The 22258-nt window shown below is 61.6% G+C and overlaps 1 protein-coding gene, 1 long non-coding RNA gene and 1 other non-coding gene across 3 annotated transcripts; 1 reads left to right on the top strand and 2 right to left on the bottom strand.

Annotated features, from left to right (window-relative positions):
• Positions 1-96: 96 nt before the first annotated feature.
• On the bottom strand, positions 97-195 carry LOC131828464 (small nucleolar RNA U13). Its single transcript, XR_009352470.1, has one exon. It is a non-coding gene; the product is annotated as a small nucleolar RNA U13 (small nucleolar RNA).
• A 10346-nt stretch (positions 196-10541) lies between these two features.
• On the bottom strand, positions 10542-13993 carry LY6H (lymphocyte antigen 6 family member H). Its single transcript, XM_059168818.1, has 4 exons — positions 12798-13993; positions 12181-12308; positions 11310-11429; positions 10542-11052 (listed from the first exon to the last, which is right to left on the bottom strand). Exons 2-4 carry the CDS (start codon positions 12245-12247, stop codon positions 10817-10819), a joined length of 423 nt encoding a protein of 140 aa, XP_059024801.1. The 5' UTR covers positions 12248-12308; positions 12798-13993; the 3' UTR covers positions 10542-10816.
• LOC131827803 (uncharacterized) lies at positions 13993-15485 on the top strand. The gene is made up of 2 exons (XR_009352147.1): positions 13993-14622; positions 15257-15485. It is a non-coding gene; the product is annotated as an uncharacterized LOC131827803 (long non-coding RNA).
• Positions 15486-22258: the final 6773 nt, after the last annotated feature.

Genomic DNA, 22258 nt, shown 5'->3' with positions numbered 1-22258 from the left:
TCTCACACAGCCACCTTCAGGCCACAGCGGGCTCCAGTCCGCACCCCCGCCCCTGCTGCCGGTGTCCAGGAGCCCCATTCTGTCTTTCTGCTTCCACATCAGACGGGCAATGGGCGAGGTCGTACCGAGGCTTGGGGGAGGCGCAGGTGAAGAGTGTGAGCACCCAGTCATCATGCTGAGGAGCTACAGGAAGCTCCCGGAGCCTGGTGCTAAGCCCGGCCCTGGAGGACAGGGGGATGCAGCCCCGAGCCCGCGCATGGGGTGAACACGGCGTCCGGAAGCCCAAGCCCTCTGGGAACCTCAGCGCGTGACCTTGTTTAGAAATAGGGTCTCTGGGGGCGCCTGGGTGGCTCAGTGGGTTAAGCCTCTGCCTTCAGCTCAGGTCATGATCCCGGGGTCCTGAGATCGAGCCCCGCGTCGGGCTCTCTGCTCAGCGGGAAGCCTGCTTCCTCCTCTCTCTCTCTGCCTGCTTGTGATCTCTCTGTCAAATAAATAAAATCTTTAAAAAAAAAAAATAAAAGAAATAGGGTCTCTGCAGGCATGATTACCATGGGGTTTGCAGTGAGACCATCCCGGATGGGCAGGTCCTAGATCGAATGGGAGCATCCTTGTCAGAGACAGGAAAGGGCCCACAGAGACACGGGGAAGAGACCAGGTAGAGATGAAGCAGAGACTGAGGGACGTGGCCACAAGCCAGGGACCCCAGGAGCCCCAGCAGCCGGAAGAGGCAGGGGGCAGCCTCCCCCAGAGCCTCCAAGGGAGCGCGGTCCTCTGACACGCTGGTTTCAGCATCTGGTCCCCAGATTGTGGGGGTGGTGCTTTGTTACGACAGCCCGGACACTGACCGCGACCCCATGGCTGCAGCTCACACCTCGGGGTCTCCAGAGCCCATCCTGAGGCCAGCGGCCCTCCACACCCTTCCCCCACCTCCAGCTCCGCCCCTGGCCTCTGCAGGTCCAAGACCCCTCAAAACCCCATTCTTCTTCCCAGAGAAACCTCCTTTGGGGGTGCCTGGGTGGCTCTGTTGGTTACGTGTCTGATTCTTGATTTCAGCTCAGGTCATGATCTTAGGGTCGTGAAATCAGGCCCCTCGACGGGCTCTGAGCTGGGTGTGGAACCCGCTTGAGATTCTCTCTCTCCCTCTCCTGCGGCGCCTCCCGCCCTGCTTCCCACTGTCCCTCAGGAAGGAAGAAAGGAGACAAGACAAGAAGGAAGGAAGGAATCACTTCACTCTCCAAGGTTTACAGGCCCCTTGAGCAAAACTCAGGCTCTCCATTTGCTGGGATGAATAGGCCTCCTGGCCCCTGGGGACAGCATTCACAGCATAAATGGAAGCCTGTTCCCCCAGGACAATGACTCCCATCCGTGTGCAGGGACAGAGGTGGCGCCGGGAGGCCTCCCGCTCACCGGTCCAGAGCAGTGGACGTGTTCGAAACGCAAGGTACGTGGCACAGACACGACTGCTGAAGCGTTTGCTCTGTTTTGTTTCATGCTGAGTATTTCTGATACTTCAGGGTCATAAAACCAAATTTTACTCGTAGTCTTTGGTCTATGACACCCACTCCCCATTGGTCCCCACACAGCCCTGATTTCTTTCTTTCCTTTTAATAATATAACAACATTCCGTGAGCTCGCCAGCCGACAGGAGGACTCACACTTTGACACAAGCTTCCCGCTCCCTTGAAACCCTGCTCAGTACCCTCTGTGCCCCTACACAACCCTGTCTCCGTGTCCTGGGGGAGGGACACTGCATTCTGGAATCTTGAGATCTTGAGTTGATTGTTCTCATCCTCCCGAGAGGGACAATTGCTAGAGATGGATGGACGGACGGACGATGGAGGGACGGACAGGTGGGTGGGTGGACGGTGCTTGGAGGGCTGGACGGACGGAGAGACAGACAGATGGATGTTAGATGACAGATACACAAATAGATGTCATAGAGTGTTATCATCTACGAAGCTATATTTGCCACCAAACTTACATAAAACCACAGTGTAAAGTACTTGGTGGATGAACGCCAGCTTTGTGTCATTTGCTGGGACTCGCCCACTCGATTCCACGCCGCTAGCCTTCTCCCGTACCGTGGCGGACTAGCTCGCCCACGGCACGTGCCACACAGCACCTGGCCGCCTCTCCCTCATGACCCCAAGTCCCCGCGACGGTCCCTTGGGCTACTTTCAGACAGCCGTTCCGTGAACAATGCAGCCACACATCCTGGCACACGTGTCCCTTACACACACGTGACGTGTCCCACTGAGGAATGTGCCGGGAAGAGATCGCTTGACTGTGGGGAACAGAACACTCAGAGAACACGCCGCGGTCTCCCCAGGCGGCCGCACCCTGGCTCCTCCGACGTGCAGGTGCGAGAGAAACTGGCATTCCTCGTGGCCTCATCAGACTCGTGAACATTTGCTCACTAGGGGTATGACGGACTGTTTGTGACTGGCATCTCCCTGGTAACTAGGGATGCCGGACATGTCTCTGCGGGCTGCGTGCTGTGGGACTGGCCTGCGTGTGTCCCCCGCAGCTTAGTGAGGGCACTCCCTGGCTCCAAGGTAGAGGAGAAATGAGGCCTGGCTTGAGCAGGAGGGCTCTGTGAGAAAACCCAAAGGTTCGAAGGCATGCTAACCATGGTGACCAGTGCGTGGGACAGTGGGGGCACTCACCAAACAATGAGTGGATTTCTGATCGGCTAATCTTTACGTCTTCCCAGCTGGGCCCATCAGGTCGACCAGTGCCCCCTACAACTCCTCCCCTGGATCAAGACCCCAGACTGTGTTGCCTCAGGAAGATGGAAGCTTGCCTTTCTGACCACCTGTGTGTCTTCTTGCCCGACAGGGCCCACACGTTGCTTAGTCCCCAAGTGAGGGGATGAAGACACAGTGCTCTGGAGGGATTGGGGCAGGGACCCTGCTTTCCCCTCAAAGGGAGACTTGGGAAGGGGGCAGTTGGAGAGAACTGGGGCCCAGGGGCAGAGCTAGGATGGGGTCCCCATCCACAGGAGGGCCCCACTACCTCCGCACCGCCCGTTGGCCCCTCCTAGTGAGCCGGGACTCACCCGCCGTCCCTCTCCGCCCTCACCCACCCACCTTTCGCTCCACTTGTTCATTCTCCAGCAAAACTGCCACCGGCCTGCGGGGGGAGGCGGCTGGCCGGGGAGGCCAGTTCTGGGGCGTCTCTGTCCAGGGATGGCCCGGGGTCCCGCTCCAAATGAGCAACCTCCCAGCAAGCAGCCCCCCTGGGAGGACGGATGCAGCCTGACACGGACACCCTGCCCACCTCAGCCCCCCGCCCCAGGCACGCGGGCGCTCCCTGGGCAAAGCAGCTCACGCACACCAAACCCCCAGCCTCACGGCTGCCTCCAGCCTCCCACGCGGCACTGGCTCTCCTAGCTGGACAGACACTTGACAAGTTCTCCCAAACCCCTCCCTGGCCTTCACCCAGCCAAGGTTCTGGGGCTGCTGCCAGCTCTCCGACAGGCACCAAGACTAGTGTGAGGTCGGGGGCCCTTGGGCACCGTGAGGGGTGGGGGAGACTTGCCTTCATCCCGGGGCTTCTGGAACTTCAGCGAAGGCAATACGAGACCCACCCTGTCCACAGACTCTCCCTCCACACCAGGGCCCCCCCCATCTCTCCTGGTGTCCCGTAGGTGTCCCAGCTCAGCCTGTACAGCCCCCAGCTTGTCACCTGTCCAGAACTGCTCCTCACCTGGGCCCTCACCCGGGCCCCTCCCCCAGGCCAGGAGCCGTCCCCACTGTCAGCTGTCACTCAGCCCCCCTCAGTGTCCCGAAGCCCTGTCACTTGCCCCGCCCCCCCACCTCCATGTGGTGACTCTCTGGCCCTTCAGAGAACCTGGACGGGAGCCCACGACCCCAGCGCCCGGCCAGCTCGCTGCTGCACGCCGGCAGGACTTGAGAAGTGTCCGGGCCGGCCTGCTTCCCTGAAATCTGAGCTCCTCAACCTCGAACTTTCTCAGTCACTGTCCACCTGTCCCCTAACAGGCAGAAAGACCCGCCTGTCAACCCCTCTCGCAGGTCCAGGCCAGCAACACGTGGTCTCCCCAGTGGGAACCAGTCCCCTTGCCCACGTGCTGAGGGCCGTGGCCTGTACAACCTCGCCTGGTCTGCCCAGGCTTTCTTAGTGCCAGCTCAGGGGTGAGTCAGGGTACGCCCACACCCCTGACTGAGGCCAATCCCACCCCCACTCAGGGAATTTCGGTGTCGGCGGCACAGACCCAGGCATCGACCACTGACCAAGAGAAAGAGGAGAGGCTGACTCCTAACCAGTGTGGCAGTACCACCCCCAGTGCAACGCCCAGTCAAAGACCAGAACGCTCTGTTGTCTCTGCAGGGACTGGGACAGGCACAGCCCCTAAGGCTGGTGAGACGGCCAGACCCGCCAAGGGGACAGGCCACGGACCCTGGGGCTCAGCAAGACCCGCGCAGAAGCCTGGGGCAGAGCCTGAGAACATCCCTAGAAAGGGGGTACGGGGAGACCCCCGCACTGCCCTGTCCCTGCGCAAAGACGCCCAGGATGCACAGGGGCTCCGGCAGGCGGCGGTGGGCACGGGGGACGGGAGACACTCCTCCCCTCCCTGACGGGCACGCACGTAGGCCCTACTCAAAACCTGAAGTTAAAAGAAAACGGAGGAGCCTCTCAGCCACTCCACAGGACGGGGTCCCTGCTCCCCTGCCCCAGCAGCACTCTCCAGGGCAGGTAAGGAAGCCTCAATGCCCCGAGGCCCCGGAGGAAGGTCTGGCCCTCCCGGTACCCTCTGCAGGGGTGCGACCCGGGGCCGTCACAACTGTGTGCCCACTGTTCTGTCCCTGCGACCGAGAGCCTGGCACTTGGCTCCCCAAAAGTGGAAAATGAACCCATGAGCCCCTAAAACCGTGAGCTCGCTCTTCCCAGGTGTCCCGGTGGGCACCCTCTGCTGGCCGGGCTGCGGGTAGGGCAGACTCTGGAGCCAAACCCGGGCACTTTGCTGGGAGGTGGGTGTAGGGCCCCACCTGTGCCTTCAAGGCCTCGTTGGCTGAGGTCTCATTGCCACCGGGGACCTTGCGGGAAGGACCAACTTCTTCACCTGCCACAGGGGAAGGTCTACTTTCCCGAAAAACTCAAGGACTTTTGGGTCTCCGGTGGGCAGGTGCTGGGTAGAAGCGGGAGATACCCACAGACAACATCTCAGGTAAACGTCCCTCCCGTAGAACGTGAAGCAGGGTGCCTGGGGGCTTGTCAACAAGCGCTGTGTGCAGGACAAGGTGCCAGTGGTGCCCTGGGACCCCGGGAGGAGACGGAAGCAGCAGGCGGTGGGGGAGGGGGTGCAGCCGGGAGGCCAGGGGCTGGTGGCACGGAGACTTGAGATACGGACTCGCTCAGACAAGGCTGAGGCATCCACGGCGGGGCTGGGGGCACAGGCGGGGGGCAGGGTGGGAGAAAGAGCACCAGGGAAGGCCCCCCAGGATGAGTAGCGCTTCAGAGGAGGCCACAAGTTGGGGGGTGGGGGGTTGTCAGAATGGGGGAGGGGTCAAGGCAAGCCTCAGGCCCCAAGAAAGGAGGGGTGCCCACTTTCCCGCCCCTCCTCCCCCACTGCCATCTGCCCCACCAGCTGGAACAGGGTTCCTCTGCCTGCGCCCGCCCCCCCGGTGCCCCGAGAACTGGGCGTACCCCCACCTCACAGACAGAAGTGCGGCTCAGAGGGGACGGAGGGCTTGGTCAAGATCAAATAGCAAAGACCCAAGTCCGGGCGTGTCCTGTACACACGGTGAGGATTTCGGGGTCTCGGGGTCTTACCTCTTCTAGGTCTGTTTCCTCGGTGTCAAGTGGGCAGAATAAGACCTCCAGCCGGGCTGAGGTCCCCAGTCCCCCGGTCCTGCAGCTTCCCTGGGCCCACACTAGAGGCCTCCAGAGCCCCCCAAGAGCCAGACCGCTCCAGATGGGGCACCCATCTCCTTTGTGAAGCTGCCAAATCCCTAGTTCACCTCCAATGAGGACACCCGAGGACTAGAGACCCGTCTCGATCCTGGACCCGAAACACAGGGGACCTTAATGCGGCAGGGCGATGGGAGTCTGGCGGTGGTGGAGAAGAACGTGGTGCCGGGACCCCCCGGGGCTTACCTGTCGCGAACGCCCAGGCGCCTCCTCTCCAGGACACCGAGCAATGGAGCCCACTTAGTAGCCACTGGTTTCGCGAACGGACACGTCCTCGTATCAGCAAAGGGCGAAAGGCTGTTTCTCTTAAACTCATCACCGTTCCTCCTAAAAAATCTAATTGAATTATGAATAAAGAGCACGAGCCGAACAGAGTCCGATTTCAAGTCCCAAGGCAAAGGCCAACCCAAGGCGCCACAGAGGAGGGACTGTTCTGGCCTCACTCGCCCCGCCGCGGGCCCCGCCCACGCGTGGAAGCACGAAGGGCGTGAGCACCAAGTGCTGGGAAAGCAGAGTCGTGTGTCCGTTTGCTCACAGCCTGCTGCACGCCTTGAAAATCCAGGGTCAGGGACCACGCAGAGCTCGGGGGAGAACAAGTATCTTTTCCCTGCGTGGGTTCAGCGCCGACGGTGGCCGCCTCGTCACCCCCACTCCCTCTGCACCTCGCGGCCGCCCCTGCCCCTGCGTTTCGCCCACACTCAGCAGCCTCCCAGCCCCTAAGGCATCCCTCCGTAACCTTGGCTTTGCTGGGAGATGCGTCCAGACCACACCATGGAAGAGGGTTGCGGGGGGCGGGCAAGGAGCGCCTGCCCGCCGGGAGCAGCACCCCCTCCCCCGCCAGCAGAGCCCCCCCGCCACCGAAAGCCCTCCACGTATGAGCACAGCCCCCAAGCCCGGGCGAGAAGAACAGAACTTGAACCTTTCTGTCCCCATCCGCTCCAGACCCGTCTCTCCAGGCGGCAGAAGCCTGACGTCTTGGTCTTTTCCCTCCCAGGGCTGCGTGCAGTGAGGGACAGCTGGCGGACCCACAGCCTCACCCCGGCCCATCTGGTCGTCGCCCAGTGCCAGGACCCACGGCTGTGCCCTCGCTCGGGTCACGGGGGCCTGGCCCTGACCGTGCTCCCAGGCCCACCGCAGCACAGAGGCCCGCGGCTGTCTGCAGCCCCCAGCCCAGACCTCCGCCAGCGGGTATCGCTCAAAGGTCCTGCCGCTGGGACCCACCTTCGGCTCCTGCCAGCCCGAGGCCTTCTCAGCCCCGGCATCTCCGCCTAGTCGGAGGCAGCCGCCTCTCTCCCCTCCACGTGTTGAAGTGGTGCGACGGGCCTGTCTGAATACTCACTCCCGCCGACTCGGAGAGGCCTGTGGCGGGGGCTCCGGGAAACACGGAGGCCAGTGACCCACGGGCTCCCTCGGTTGTCCACCGTCCTGAGCCGCAGACCCCCCCAGCCATCCTGCTTCAGTGGAGGCCAGCTGGGGATGGGGGGGGGACTTCTGGAAAGAATGGCATGAAGAAAATGGAAAACAGGGGTGCCTGGGTGGCTCAGTGGGTTAAGCCTCTGCCTTCAGCGCAGGCCATGATCCCAGGGTCCTGGGATCGAGCCCCACATCGGGCTCTCTGCTAGGCGGGGAGCCTGCTTCCTCCTCTCTCTCTCTGCCTGTCTCTCTGCCTACTTGTGATCTCTGTCTGTCAAATAAATAAATAAAATCTTTAAAAAAAAAAAAAAAAGAAAAGAAAATGGAAAACATCAGCTCGCCACATGGAAAATGGCCACTTTGGTTTAAAGAGAAGGAAGAAGTCTCGATCACAAGCACCAAAACTGCACGTTACCTAGCTTCGACACGGGGGAGTACAAGGCCCACGGGGGAAACGAGCTGGAACGGGGCACAATCCGGGCCCGTGGGACGGGAGGAGCGTCGCGCTGGTGCCGGGGACCCCTCACACAGGCCAGGCAGCTCGGCCCCAGCGGCAGGCCCAGACAGTGACCGTCGCTGCCGAGCAGCCTTCCGGAACCGGACAAACGGACCCCAGCATTCACCTGTAAGAACAAGTCGCAAGAAGCGAGGAGGGGACTCGCCCCACCAGAGGAGCAAGGCGCCCGGTGGGCCCACGCACCGCGGCCAGAACATCCCGGCTCGTACTATGACCCAGGCGGCACCTGGAGTCACGGGGGACAGACGGGCGCGCTCAAGATCGGCACTGAGAAACACCGGCCGCGTATTTCGGAGAAGTCCTGACTCCTGCCACGTGGTAAGCACACTCCGGGACCTTCGGGATCAGAGGGAAGGAGCCCAATCCGGAACAAAGAGCGGAATAGGAAGACCGTTTTCCTAAGATAAGCGCCGAGGAGCCTGTCCTCAGATCTGAAAGCCAGAAGCAATAAAGATCGATTAGACTCAGCCACACGGAACCCGAGGGCATACCTGGGTGTGCAGGAAAATGCCCCAAAATGAAGGTCCTTGGAAAACACAGACCACAGGCAGATGCTACCCCACTCACAAAAGGGTCTCACACTTCAGTAAGAAAAGACAAAAGCCACAGCGGAAAAACGGACCAAGGCAATTACGAGGCAACACTCACAAGTCAGGACAAACGTTCCGTCTCACTAACAAGCTCTCCAGGGGAAATCAGGATGAGAGTCTAGTGTTGTCTCCCAGGCGGACACGGAAGCTCCTGGGGGATCGCACGGGGCAGGGTGGGAAGAGCCTCCCTTCGAGGAGATGGGCATCTTCCAAGGAGACATTTTCCTGGCTCAGCCGCATGCTCCCGGAATCCCCGGAGATGGAGAGTCACTCGACCCCATAAGAACACGAGGCCGAGGGCACTCCCAGCCTGGCCGATCAGAGACTGAGAGCAGCCCCTCTGCCCGCAGGGGAGGGGTGGTTAAGAAGGGGTCAGCTCATTCGGAGGGACACTAAGCAGACCCCCAAAACAAAAGGTCTGCGTAGATCCTGAAGGACAACCTTGGTGGAGTCTTTAGAAAAATAATCAAGGGGCACATGGGTTTACCAGCACCTGCCCTCTGGCCCCAGCATGCCACACGGACGGTGGGGTTTGACCCTGCAAGGACAGCTCACCCTGGGGGACAGGGCTCGCTCGCTCTCAAGCGTGAGAACCCAGACTTAGAAGGGGCCGCCGGAAGCGGAGAGCAAAGAGGTCCGAGCGGGCTCTCTGGGCCACGCTGCCCTCAAGCCCCCATCTGCCTGGAATCGCACCGCTCTCTCAAAGAGCTGGAAGGAGCTCCCCACTTTCTGTGTTTTAAATACTTCCCTCAGATAATAAAGTCAGCACAAAGATTGACCTGGAAGTGGGTTTGAACCCAGTGCCCACGGGATGGCCCTTGTCCTCCGGGAACCTCCGGGGCCCCCACGGTGTCCTGTCCTCGCTGGCACCAGTGTTCAGCCTCTGGGTCTTCAAGGCGCTCTTTGCACTTGCCCTACGTGACAGTGCCCGGTCCCTACACACCGCAGACACCAAGCCCCCGTGGCGGGCAGCACATGGTGTGGAAGTTTGGACGCGGTGGGAACCAGGTGCATCGTAGAGCAATGTTACAACAGAGCAGGAGACACGTCCCTGGCCAGTCCCACCAGCAGGAAGTGGACATGGTCTCCAGTGACCCCTCTTCCATCTGGCTCACCCCGGACATCAGATTCCTCTCCCTCGCTCACACGCGGGAGCCCCGGGAGGAACGCTACGGCCAGCTCTTAGTGAAACCACGGTTCTTGCCACAGGGTCCCGGCCTGGGAGTCACCACGGCCTGGGTCAGCCACGAAGGACAAGGAAGAACCGACGGAAGGCCGGACCCTGCAGTGGCTGCTGACCTCACATGGCGAGCCCGGGCCCCAGGGTGACCCACGTGGCCAGAAGTGTGGGAGACTGGGCTGAACCCAGCGGTGCAGAGACCCACGGCTACGGCAGGTCCCTAAGAATTACCTGTCGGTACCCCCTGCCTCCTCCCTCCCAAAGCCCCCGTCCCTCTGCACCACTCCACAGGGGCTGCCTCAGCCCCCACTCAGGGGCTGGCCTTCACGACCCTGTCCGCAAGGTGCCCTTGGTGGAGGCAGGGGTGTCTGGCTAAGAGGCAGAGTCCGGGCACAAGCGCGATCCTGACAGCGCTCTGGGGAGCGGTGCCCGAGTCCGGTCGCCCCAAGGCTCCACGAGAGAGCAAGTGAGAAGAAGAGTGAGGTGTCCCTGTGTGTGCGAGGTGCTGAGGGCCAGGGATAGTGTGCGAGCAGACGTGAGTGTGTGGGGGCTGGAGCACACCAGTCCAGGCGCTGGGGGGGCAGCACTGTTTCGGCGTGCACACCTGTGGACGTCTGCGGGGCGCGTGTGCACGCAGGTGTACACGTCTAGCGTGCCCGTCTGCACATCTGGCTGTCCACATGCACATATGAACACTGACAAGGCCTTATCCTCGCGTACCGGCCCCGAGATTCTGCCCACTCCAACCTCCCCTTCCATCTGCTGTCAGGCCCCAGGCCCCCCAGCAGCCCCCGTGCCCCGCAGACCCCCAATCTCAATGCCCCACAATCTCCGCCCTCGGCCTGCACACCCTCGGAGCCCCTCGCTGCTCTGCCGGCCTCATCCCGACACCCAGGCTCAGACCCAGGTCTCTGGACCACAAGTGAGTTTATTTCTCCGCGGAAGATGCCCACACAGCCGGGCTGTTGGGCTGGGCCTGGCTCTGCCTGGCTTCCCCTAGGAGACCTGGGGGTCCCAGCCCCCAGACCAACACCCCCCACGGGGGCCTCCTTCAGACACCAGGTTTCCTGGAGCCGTCCTGCTGGCCGGAGCTCAGAGCTGGTGGAGAGAGGGAGGCTTCCCTGTGCAGGGAGGGGTGAGGCCAGGCTCTGGGGAGGAAGCTGGGGGGCCTGCAGCGGTGGGAGCTTAGGGCCCAGCCCCCAGGACGGTGGGCCCCAGGCTGAGCAGGAGCCCCCCCGCCAGGGCCCAGGGGCTGCCCCCCACCCCCGGCCCTCCATTGCACAGGTCTCCCCCACAACAGTCCACGTCCACTTTTAAGATCCCAGAGTTAATGAAGCCCATCAGATAGTCTGAGAAGAAGTGTCGCTTCACGAAGTCACAAGACGAGGCGCACATCTTGTTGACAGAGTGGTCTTTCCGGCCTGGGGGAGAGGTAGGGCGCCTGGGACCGGAGCCACACCCCGCCCTCTCCGCCTCACACCCGGCCCGGATCGCCACCCCAGCCGGCAGAGCTGAGTCCCCCACCCGCCCACACTGTCTCCACATACGGAGAGGGCCACACAGGGCCCAGGGCCTCACACTGGGCAGCACTCTGCCCACAGCCCTGTGCCCTCAGCCAAGGACAGAGGGGCTCAGAGGACACCAACCGCTCCCCGCCCAAGCCCTGGGCCTGACTCACTGCTGCTGGGGTCGGTGATCCGCACGCTGGCGCACACTGTGTCTGATGGCTGACACTGCTTTGGGGTGCAGTGGCTCGAGTTGGTGGTCAGGGTGCAGTCCTGGCACCACAGGCCGTGAGCTGGGCAGGGCACAGGGACGCGAATGACCAGAGGACCTGCGGGGGGCGGGGGTCAAGCCCGCCGTCCTTCTGTCCCCACCCACCCGAGGCTGGCACTGCTGAGAGAACCAGGCCACGGTAGGAGGCCGAGCACCCCCTGCCAGGAGCGAGAAGGCCACGCTGGCCCCTGGAGGTCAGGCCCTGGGAGAACCTCTGTGCCTTCCTGACAGTTGGGGGGGGTCCCCCCACTGGAACTCTGGCAGCCCTGGGCACCCTCCGTGGCCCGTTCGCAGCTGTGCCCACACTCCAGCCACACAACCCCCGCACCTCTGGGCTCTCCTGCACACTCCTACCCCATTCCCACACCTCCCCTCGGGCTTCAGTTGGGTCCAAGGAAGGAAGGACCACACGGACTAGATGCGAGGCCAGGTGGGGCTCTGCGGGGGTTGATGGGGCGCGAGAACCCCGCCCCCTGCACCGGGCCAGGGGCGTCTGGGCGGGACTAGCTGCAGCGGGCTTCCCGGCTGGGATGGGGAGGGGGCGAAATCGCTGGGTGTCCTCAGAAGCTGGGAGGGCCCCACGTGGCTGGGGCTGGAGCTGGGGCTGGAGCTGGAGCACCAAGAGTGAAGGCGACAGGCGCGAGGGCCCGGAGAGGGCGTGGATGTGACGGGCACCGTCGGAGGATGGCGGCCCCGCAGCCCGGCTCTCTCCGGAGCCGCCTCGGGCTCTTCCGGCGACCTGGCCCAACCCCGCGGGGCGCCCCCAGACTCACCGGGCGCAGAGCACAGCAGGCCGGCGAGCAGCACCAGGCCGAGACTGTTCAGGGCCGCAGGCGGCATGCTCCGGGCTGGCCTCGGGAAGGCGCGGGGGTTGTGGGCGGAGGTCCTCCGGGGCGCGGGCCTGGCAAGTAGCCTCGGTCAGGAGCCCCAGCCTCCTGCCGAACCCGAAGCCCCCTCCCCTTTTCCGGGACGGGAGGGCAACCTCTCCCCCTTCCCCCCCCCCCCGCCCCCGCCTCGGAATCACCGGCCCGGGAAGGGGGGCCGGGGTAGGGGGTCGTTCGCGAGCTCGAAAAGCCCCACCCCCAGCCCATCCCCCAGAGCGTCCACCATCGCAGCATTCCCCCAGGGAGAATAGGTCCGCCGTCTCGGGCAGGGCGACCTCTCGAAACGCCCCAACCCGCTCCTGGCACCTGCGGGAGCGCGTCTTCTCCTCCCTGGGGAGCGGTAGGTGCGTCCGGAGAGAAAAGGGCAAGACAAGGTGCGAGCGGGCGGTACCTGCCGATGGGGGAGGGGCGCGCGCCACGTCCCCACCCCCACCCCTGGGCTGGGGGCCCGGGAACCCCGCGCCGAGTCCCCTCCCGCCGCCTCCCGCGCGCGTCCGGGTGCTCACCGCAGGTCGGGGCGTGGAGCACGGGCCTCGGGTCGGGGGCGCACTCACATCCCTGGGGGGTCGGCGCTCCGGGGCTCTGGGAGGCACAGGGAGCGGTGCCCTTCGGTCTCCCTGCGGACCAGAACCCGGGCGCAGCCTTGTCTTTCGGGGAACGCAGCCGCAGACGCGGACCCCGCGCGAGGGGCGGAGCGGAGCCGGGGCGGGGGCGCGCGGGGGGCGGGGGCGGCGGGAGAAGCGCGGGCGGGGCGCGGGGGGCTCCGGGGGCCGCGGCGGGTCGCGCCCCTCGACAGCCAACGACGGGCCCGCGCGTCCGCCCCCTCCGGTGCCGGCTCCCGCCGCGGCCGCCCCGCGCAGCCCTCCCCGGCGTGGGCAAGATCGCTTCCCCGCTGCTTGGCCGAGATCCCCTCGGAATCTCTCGGAAGGACGTTTACTGCGAAAGGAAGCGAGCGAAGCGCACAAAGACGCAGAGAGGGGAGGAGGTAACAGCCACGGTGATCGCGCAGGGCCCGTCCGCGGGCTCCGGTGCTCGGAGCGTCCCCTCCCCAGCCCCGCCGTCCCGGCTCCCGGGTCCGGCGCTTTGAGGCTGCGCTCCCCCCATCCGCCGCGACCCGGAGCACCCGCGACGCCCCCGCTGGCCACCACTGCCCCCAGGCCTGGGGCTCCAACCACGCCCGCCCCCCGCCCGAGGGCGGAGGCCCGAGTGCTGGTCGCGGCGTTCAAGGCCGTCGGATGCCCGCTCGGCCCGTTTCAGCTTTGTCCCTCGCGTTCCGGCCCCACGAAGCTTCCGAGTGTTGTGCCTTTGCACTTGCGGTCTGTCCCGGAGCCTGGAATCCTCTCTGCTGAGCACGTGCTGGGGGCCCTTCCTCTTTGCCCTCCTTCATTTGGCCAAAAAATAGTCACCGAGTGGCCCCGGTTGGCGGGTCGCTGCCCTGGGCCTGGCACCACAAAGGAGAAGATTCACTCAGCCTCGCGTCCGACAAAGGATCATCACTGAGACGCCCTCGTGAGATGATCCAGTCGCCGTGGGCACTGACCAGGCGCTTGCTATGAGCTCTGCTCCCGGCACCTGCGACCTGCGACGTTAGAGACTCCCCCCCCACCCGCGGGGAAGGACTCTCCACATCCCCACCTTATAATGAGGAAGCCCGAGCACAGAGACCTTGAGCTCCCTGCCCAAGGTCACACGGTGGCAGGTGACACAGCCAGTGCTGGAACCCAAGCAGTGTGGTGGCAGGACCCTACACCTCCGTGCTCAGGTCTCCGGAGGCCTGAAGGCAAAGGAGACAGACAGGCAGACCCAGCCCCCATACTAGGGCTACCACAGAGCCATCCCACTGAATGGACTCCACAGAGTCTGTTCAAATAGGAAAGTCAAAACTTTCAAAGTTTTCAAGTCAAAGTCAAAACTCAGCAAACATCCAAAGAGCACAAGCCTGCAATGACACAACAGAAACCATGAAGAGCGACCGATTTAAATCTCCACAAACTTTCTAAACTGGAAGTGGTAGCTATAGGATATAAAATTAACCTGTCTCGAGGGTTTAAGATATATTTAAAGGAAAGAAAACTGACCAGGCTTCGCTGTGAAAAACAGGAGAGCCTCTGAAAATGAAAAACTCACCACAGAAATTAAAAGGTCATCAGAAACGTTGAAATATGTTTGCCAAATACACATAAAAGTCGTTTCAAAACACGTGGCATGGTTTCACTTCTGTGAGACGTCCAGAATGGAAAAGCCGAAAAAGAGGAAACGGAGATTCATGGGTGCCTCGGCCTGGGAGCAAGAAGGAGTGCGGAGTTTCTGCCAAGGTCAAGGGGTTTCCTTGTAAGTGATGAAATGTTTTTTAAAAAGATAGTGATGGGGACACCTGGGTGGCTCAGTGGGTTAAAACCTCTTCCTTCAGGTCATGATCTCAGGGTCCTGGGATCGAGCCCCGCATCGGGCTCTCTGCTCAGTGGGGAGCCTGCTTCCTCCTCTCTCTCTGCCTGCCTCTCTGCCTACTTGCGATCTCTGTCTCTCAAATAAATAAATAAAATCTTAAAAAAGAAAACTTAGTGATGATAGTTACACAACACTGAATGTACTTGAACCCACTGGATTAGAAACTTTAAAAGGGTGAACTTCAAAGTACGGGAGTTGCATCTCGGTCAAGCTGTTGACACAACTGAAGAAGGAGTTTGTGAACTGGAATTTGAGTCTCCAGAAATGATCGAGAATGTGTGCAAGGGGTACCAAGATAGAAGACAGGAGAGGTTGGGGCACACAGTGGGCCCCGTGCTGAGCACTGAGGGAAGTCGCGTGGGTGCTGTCCTGAGCGGGGTAGGGGGAGCTGCTGGAGATGCTCTCTCTCCCACTCCCCCTCCCGCTCACACTCTCTCTTGAAAAAAAAAAAAAAAGCTGATGAAAGATAAGCGTTTACAGGGAAACATAATGTGTACTAAATGGTATCAATAAACAGAAAATCCACGCCTTATGCAGCATCCAAAGCCGTGGACTGCCGAAGACGAAAGAAGATGCTTCAGTAGCCGGCCAGAAAGGGACCTGAGCTCCGCAGATACAGTTGCTCGCGCCGAGGCGGGGACTGAGGACCCAGGAAACGTGCTCAGACGAAGAGGAACGGTCAGCTAAGAACTTCACGCACAGTTTCCCCAAAATCAGTGCAAAATAAAATTTTCAGATCATTAAAACTTTAGACAAATATATTTTTTCAGATAAAATGTTGGAGACGTTGAGAGAGGTTAGGACTAGCAGGCACTTTTTTTTTTTTTTAAGATTTTATTTATTTATTTGACAGACAGATCACAAGTAGGCAGAGATAGAGGGAAAGTGTAAGGTTTTGCAGCCGAGGTAAACACAACACCAGGCGAGGTAGGCGCAAGGCAAGATTTATTAAAGGCGTCTCCGGCGAAGTTTCAGGGCTCAGGAAAAGGGGAGCCGGGAGCCCGGAGGAGGTGAGTTTCCTTGACTCGGGAAAGGGGAGTGAAAGACGTCACACTGGGACGTCGGGGTGGGGGGATCTTTTATTGGACCAAGTAGGGCAGGGCTCACATCCATATTTGGTGATCAGAAGGTATGGGGTGAGAGCTCCTAATACTCCTGTTTCCTGCAAAGGTATCAGGTTACCTATGGAGATGTGACCTGGGGTACACCCTTTTGGTGGGAGAGTCTAGAGTTAAGGAAGGGGTGGTGGGGACTGGAAGATGCCAGCCGGCGGTTGTTTCTATTGTTCCTCCTGCATTCCTAGAGCTGCGGACCCAACAGGAAGCAGGCTCCCTGCTGCGCGGAGAGCCTGATGTGGGACTTGATACCAGGACCCTGGGATCGTGACCTGAGCCGAAGGCAGAGGCTTAACCCGCTGAGCCTCCCAGACACCCCATAGCATGCACTTTCAAAAAGGTGTACTTCAGGAGGGAAGAACTAGACACAAGAAGGGACTGTGGGAAGAACCTGGCTTTCGAGGAGAGGGAAACCGCAGTTAGCATTGCCGTCCAGGATGGCGGGAACGTGGGACCCGTGAGGTCTGAGCTGCCGACGTGGAATGGGGGGGTGACTGAGTCAGAGGGTCCCCGACCCTCGCAGCGCGTGAGAGGAGCCCTGCTCACCATGAACTTGCGCCTGTTCGGGCGTTAAGGGTGCAGGGAAGGTTTTGAGGATGCCGGCAGAAGGCGCGGCACTCGTGCGGGGACCCCCCCCCTGCCCCCAGCAAAGGCGGGACGTGGAGATGGTCCCTGTGTCCGGCCCTGCCCAGTGAAGGCAGGCATGCCTGGGCAAACAGAAAGGTGGCTCTGGAGTGATGTGAGCGGTTCTGAGAGCAATCCGGGGCGGGGACAAGGCCTCTGTGAAGGGGACATTGAGCCAAGGCCCGAAGATGAGGCTGCCTGGAGCTCCACGTCCCAGAGCTGGGAGTCGGCAGGGGCGGGAGCGTTCGGGAGAGGAGCCCTCCCAAGCAAGGAGGAGGAGGGCAGAGCAGGAAGAGGGAGGGGGAGGGGGAGGAGAAAGAGGGGAAGGGGAAGGAGGGGGAGGGGATGGGGAAGATGGAGGAGGAGAGGGAGGGGAGGGAAAGGGGGAGAGAAGGGGAGGGTGTAGGAAGGCTGCGTGCAGAAACGGTTTGGAGTTTGTCCTAAAAGCCGTGGGCCCCAGGAAGTTTCCAGGCTGGTTGTGCCCAGACCCCATCACCCTCCTCGGAACTGACACACGCATTTCAGATTCACACTGCCTTCTCCGTGGGACTGGGGCGGGCGGCGGACGGATGTGTCTGGGTGTCTGCTGCAAGGCCAGCCTCCGTCCCCTTCTGGTCAGCTGGATTCCAGGTGCCCCGCCCAGTCATGGGGTGCTTGCAGGGGGCACTTGATGGGGTCCCTGCCAACCACAGTCAGTCCACTCCAGGAATATGATTCTCAGCCAAATCTCTGTCCAGAGATGAACAAGGCCCCTGCCAGGCCTGGGGCGGGAAGGCCAGCCCCAACATCTGGAAATGTGGCGTAGTGGGTGGACTGGCAGAGCCCCTGGGCCGGTGCCCGCACTAGGCTGGGCTTCATGGAGCACTCCCCCTGGGCCTGGGCTGGACTTAGCCATCTTCTTCTAGCAAAGAGAGGGGGGCAGAGGGACAGAGGGACAAGATGTCACTCTGAGACAAGGTTATAAAAAGACAGAGGCTTCTGAGGCAGGCTCCTTCCCACTCCCAGACCGTGCATACTGGGGAAGCCAGCTGCCCCGCGGCAGGAGTGAGGTCTGCCCACGACCACACAAGGGCAGGAGTGAGGTCTTCCGAGAACCACACAAGGGAGCTTCAGTGCTGACTGCCCCACCCAGCCCCCGCCCCGCCAGATGAGACCACAGCCCTGGACCACAGCGGACAGCAACCTCCTGAGGGGCCCCAGTGAGGCCATGCCTGGAATTCTGGTCCCCAGACACCGGGAGAGAATAAACCATATTGTCTGAAGCCCCTAAATTTGGGGTAATTTGTTATGCAGTAAGAGAGAGCGCAAGTGGGTCAAGTCTGACTTGGGCATGCTGTGAGGGAACAGATGTCAGGTGTTTGAAGAGTGAAGTCCGCCAAGCCCTGGGGAGGCGGCTCTGGGCCCACTCCGACGGAGAGCAGAGATGGCACTCTCCCCTCTCCTGCTTGGTGGGCTTGGTTGCCAGGGGGATGGAGATTCCTAACCCAGTTTCCAAGCTGCTCTGCCTCATCCCAAGCATGTGGGTCAGTTTTACCCTATCAGGATTTTTGCAAACAAAGAATAACAATCAGTCATGATTAGCAGAAGAAAGGGCTTCCTGTAAAGCAGTGGGAGCAGGAGTCCCTGTGTGTCCTGGGCCCTTGCAGTCTGGACAGCTCCTGCACCGAGCTGCTGACCACTGGGCTTGCTCTCCGTCATCCCAGGCTGCCTTGGCCCAGAGCCCCAGATCCTGGTGAGGGAGCACGGGGATCTCACCCTGCCTGGGCTGGGGGGTGGGCCCTCTGCACCCAGAGCAACTATAGGGCAGCCCCAATCCCATGCTATGCTCAGGGCCCAGGATGAGGGGCGGAGGGGCCCTCCTCACTGCAGAGGCCAAGCTCAGGTGGTCAGAACCAGGGACAGCGTCAAAAGCCCTTGCACTTGGCCAGAGCATCTTGAGTCTCTAAGCCCACAGAAGCAGAGGACAGACCTCTCTAAGGACAGGCCAGGAGCGGGCTGAGGTTGGGGTCCCGCCTGAGACCCGCTCCCAGAGCTTCCCTGACTTGTGTTTTGGTCACACTGTCAGAGCCCCTCCAAGCCATCCCAGACTGGCTACGAGGAGTTTGTCCCCAAGGACTGCCCTGCCTCCGAGAGAGGCCAGCCTGTCCACCAGGGCGGACTGTCACTCACGTGTCAAACACTCCCTGAAGGGCTGCCGACTCAGGGAGGGAGGAAGTTTCTGATCCCCAGGATTTGCCCTCCCAAAGAGTGGGTGCAAGGTGTGTGCTGGGCCAAAGTGTGGCCCCAACAAGATGGCCAAGTCCTGACTCCAGAAGGTGACCTTGTTTGGAGATGAGGTCATCCTGCATCTGGCGTGGGCCCCACACCCACCATCTGGCACCCTTAGCCAGAAGGGAGAGAGCTGAGGCACAAACCTCCCGGGGGAAGGTCTCTTGGCAGCGGAGACCTACCCTGGGGGTTGGAGTCTGGCCGCAGGCCACGCCCCCCTGGAGCCACCGGACTCGGAAGGAGCCAGAAGGAGGAGGAGTCTGCGATTTGCGGCAGGAAACAAACACAGGGTGTCCCAGCACCGGGAGAGGGGACGCTGCTCCCCAGCCCTGGCCAGCTGCCGGGGTGCGAGAAGCCGGAAGGCCTCCTGGGCTCTGAGCACCCAGGGACCCGTCCTGGGCCCAGGACAGACAACAGAGGGACGCTCCGCTCCCACTCACGGTCCCACTCAGGCGCGTCTGCGGAGGGGCGGGGCCGAGGGCGGAGGGGCGGGGCCGAGGGCGGAGGAGCGGACAGTGGAGCCTTGGCTAGGAGAGGAGCAGGGGGAGGCCGGGAAGAGGAAGGAGCTCCGCGCAGGCCCAGTAGGACCTGGGCAGGAGGGAGGGCCCCAAGTTCGGCTGCAGCTCACCCTCACCCAGGACACACCCCGAGGGCAAGACCCCATCACATCAGCACTGCTGGGCTTAACTCCAGTCTTCCGCAAAACCAGCCCCCACCTCAGCATCCAAGGGAGAGGGAGGGGCGGCTCTCAGATACCCTCCGTCCTCCGCCCCCCTCGGGGGCTCCGGCTGCCCCCGCCCCGCCCCAGTTGTACCCCCTGACTTTCCCACTGGGCCCAACAGGCCTGACCTTTTCCTGCGGCTCCAGCGCCCCCACCCCCACCCCAGGAGCCTGGGGCTGAGCTTCCCTTCACCCTTCCCGAACCCCCAGCAGGGACGTGGCGGCCCCCCCCAGCTGGGTTGGGAGCCAAGGGGGAGTCCTGGGAAGAGAACCGTGTCCCCTCCTTTCCACTCCCCTGCGCACCCAGCACAAGGGCACAGGTTGTGAGGCCTGTGGGGTGTCTCTGGCCGTGAAGGGGGGGTGGACACCTGATGGTGTCCTGTTTCCTGAAGGCGGTGGCCCAGGGGTATCTCCTGCCTCACGTGGGGGCGTGAGATGCCTGGGTGACCCCCAGGAGACCCCTGAAAAACACACCCATCTACGAATGAAAATACATGTGAGCACACGCACGTGAATGCGAAGACCCACGTGCACAGGTACACACCCACACGCTAACACGCGAGTGTGCAAGCCCACACACGCAACCACACGAGTACAAACAAGCAAACACACATATGCAGACATACACGTGCTCACACACACGCGCGCTCACACGCACAGAGTCCAACGTCTTTGGGAAGAGCCCCCTGTGTGGGAGGGCCCGAGGGTGGCCCCACCTGAGAGAGAGAGACCGGAGGGCAGGGGTCCAGGCCCAGTGAGGACACCAAGCCAGGTCCCCCCACCTACAGGGCCAGCAGCATTCCGGGACTTCTCTGTCCGTCTGCCGTCCTCCGCAGGCCCCACCTGGTCTGGGCCCAACCGCCCCTCACCTGGACCCCACCGGAGCCTCACGGGGGCTCCTCACACCCACTCCCCCCCACCCCGACCCATTCTCCAGAAGAGGCCAGAGCGGCTTCAGCAAACATCCCTGTTTAAACGTTTCAGGGGCTCCCAATAGTTCTCAAAATGAAGTCCAGAGTCTCCTGCAGGGCCCACAGGGATGCAGGTCTGACCCCGTCACCCCTCACTTCTTCTCCCCCCCACCCAGCCCCAATCATTCAGCTCCTTCCAGTTCCTTGTACTTGTCAAACTCCTCCCGCCTCAGGACATTTGCACCTGAGGCTGGAACCACTTTACCCCTTCTCCTGCACCTGTCCAACTCCTACTCAGCTCTGAGGTCCCATCTTAAATGTCACTTCGCCTGGGAAGTCCTCCCTCACTGCTCCTAAAGCTTCGTGTTCTCACAGCACTTACACGGGTTTGTTTTCTGTAGAACCCCTCACCACGCCACCATATTAAACAGTTGCTTGGGGGGCACATGGGGGGCTCAGCCATTAAGCCTCTACCTTCAGCTCAGGTCACAATCTCTGGGGTCCTGCGATCGAGCCCCGAGTCGGGCTCCCTGCTGAGCAGGAAGCCTGGTTCTCCCTCTCCCCCTCCCCTGGCCGGTGTTCCCTCTCTCGCCGTATGTCTCCATCAAACAAATAAATAAAATCTTTAAAAAAATAAAAACAAAGAGCCGCTTGCAGACTTGCTGGCTGGGCGCGGTCCCCGACCCTCCCACCGCTGAGTGTGTCTGCCATGTGCGCACTGTGCTCCCCACACCCGGCCGTCCGGGCTCAGACCCTCATCGCCGAGTGAGGTGTGTGTGCCTCTGCCAGGAACTGCGACACAGCGGCCAGTGCTCACGAAGCATGGCTGGGAGACATGCTGGCGTCCAGAACAGAGGAGGTCTGAGATGTTTCATCCAGTAGCCTTTAGTTATCTAGACGGACTCCTCCCCAGCCTTGGTCGGCTCTGTCACGCCCAGCCCAGCCTCGCCGTCTCTCACTCACACCACCTGAGGGTCTCTCCTTGACTAAGCTCAAAAGCCACCTCCTCCAGGAAGCCCTCCCTGGTAGATCCCCACCAACTCTTCCCACCCAGTGAGGAGCCCTTAACTCAGTCTTCTCCCCTTTCCTATCTCCACCTACCCCCATTTCTCGGTCCCCAGTTCCCAGCTCAAAGTCCCACACAGCAGCTTCCAGAGAACATTATGTGTTTATCTGCCGCCATGCCCCCAAACCACACCTGAGCTTCTGGACAGCAAGGCCCCTTGCTCCTCATCCAGCCCTCTCCCTCGGTAACCTGTGGTTCAGTGCTCGCTGAGGGCTGTCTGCTGGGGCCAGAGCTCAGGGCTCAGGGGCATCTAGGAGATGCCTCTGCTTCCTGCACTCAGGTCCCAGGCCCCAGGGAGGGAACATGTGGATGTCTGCATTGACTCTGGGATCAGGCTCCAGCCCAGCAGCCAAGCCTGGACCGGCGCCCAGCGCACCCCCTCTGGGGTTCCCACCCCGGTTTCAGCCTGGAACCCAACTCATGCCACGGAGGGTGAGCCTCTCAGCTTTTCCTATGGGCAAACACCCCAGGTCATAGGGCGGTCCGCCCCACAGGACCCTCTTGGGCTGTCCTGTGCACCCTTCCCCCCGTTAAGCGGTCTGTTCTTACATGTGTCCATGGCCAGCCCAGGAGACCCTGGACCCCTTGCTCAGTGGCCAACATGACCAGCATCAAACCCAGGAAAATGCACTAAATCCCGGGATGGCCCCCAAATAAAGTGATATACCAACCCGCCAAGCACTAGCAGCCCACATCGATAAGGACACGACCCAAACCACACCCTGACCGGGACTGACACCCTAACCAAGGCAAAAATAGAAACAAACCCAGAGTGCTCTGCTCATGTGTGCCGTGACCTGACGTCTGCTCCAAGT

Source organism: Mustela lutreola, chromosome 3 (genome assembly GCF_030435805.1).
Source record: "Mustela lutreola isolate mMusLut2 chromosome 3, mMusLut2.pri, whole genome shotgun sequence".
Taxonomy (NCBI): domain Eukaryota; kingdom Metazoa; phylum Chordata; class Mammalia; order Carnivora; family Mustelidae; genus Mustela; species Mustela lutreola.
This window is presented reverse-complemented; position numbering and strand designations above follow the sequence as displayed.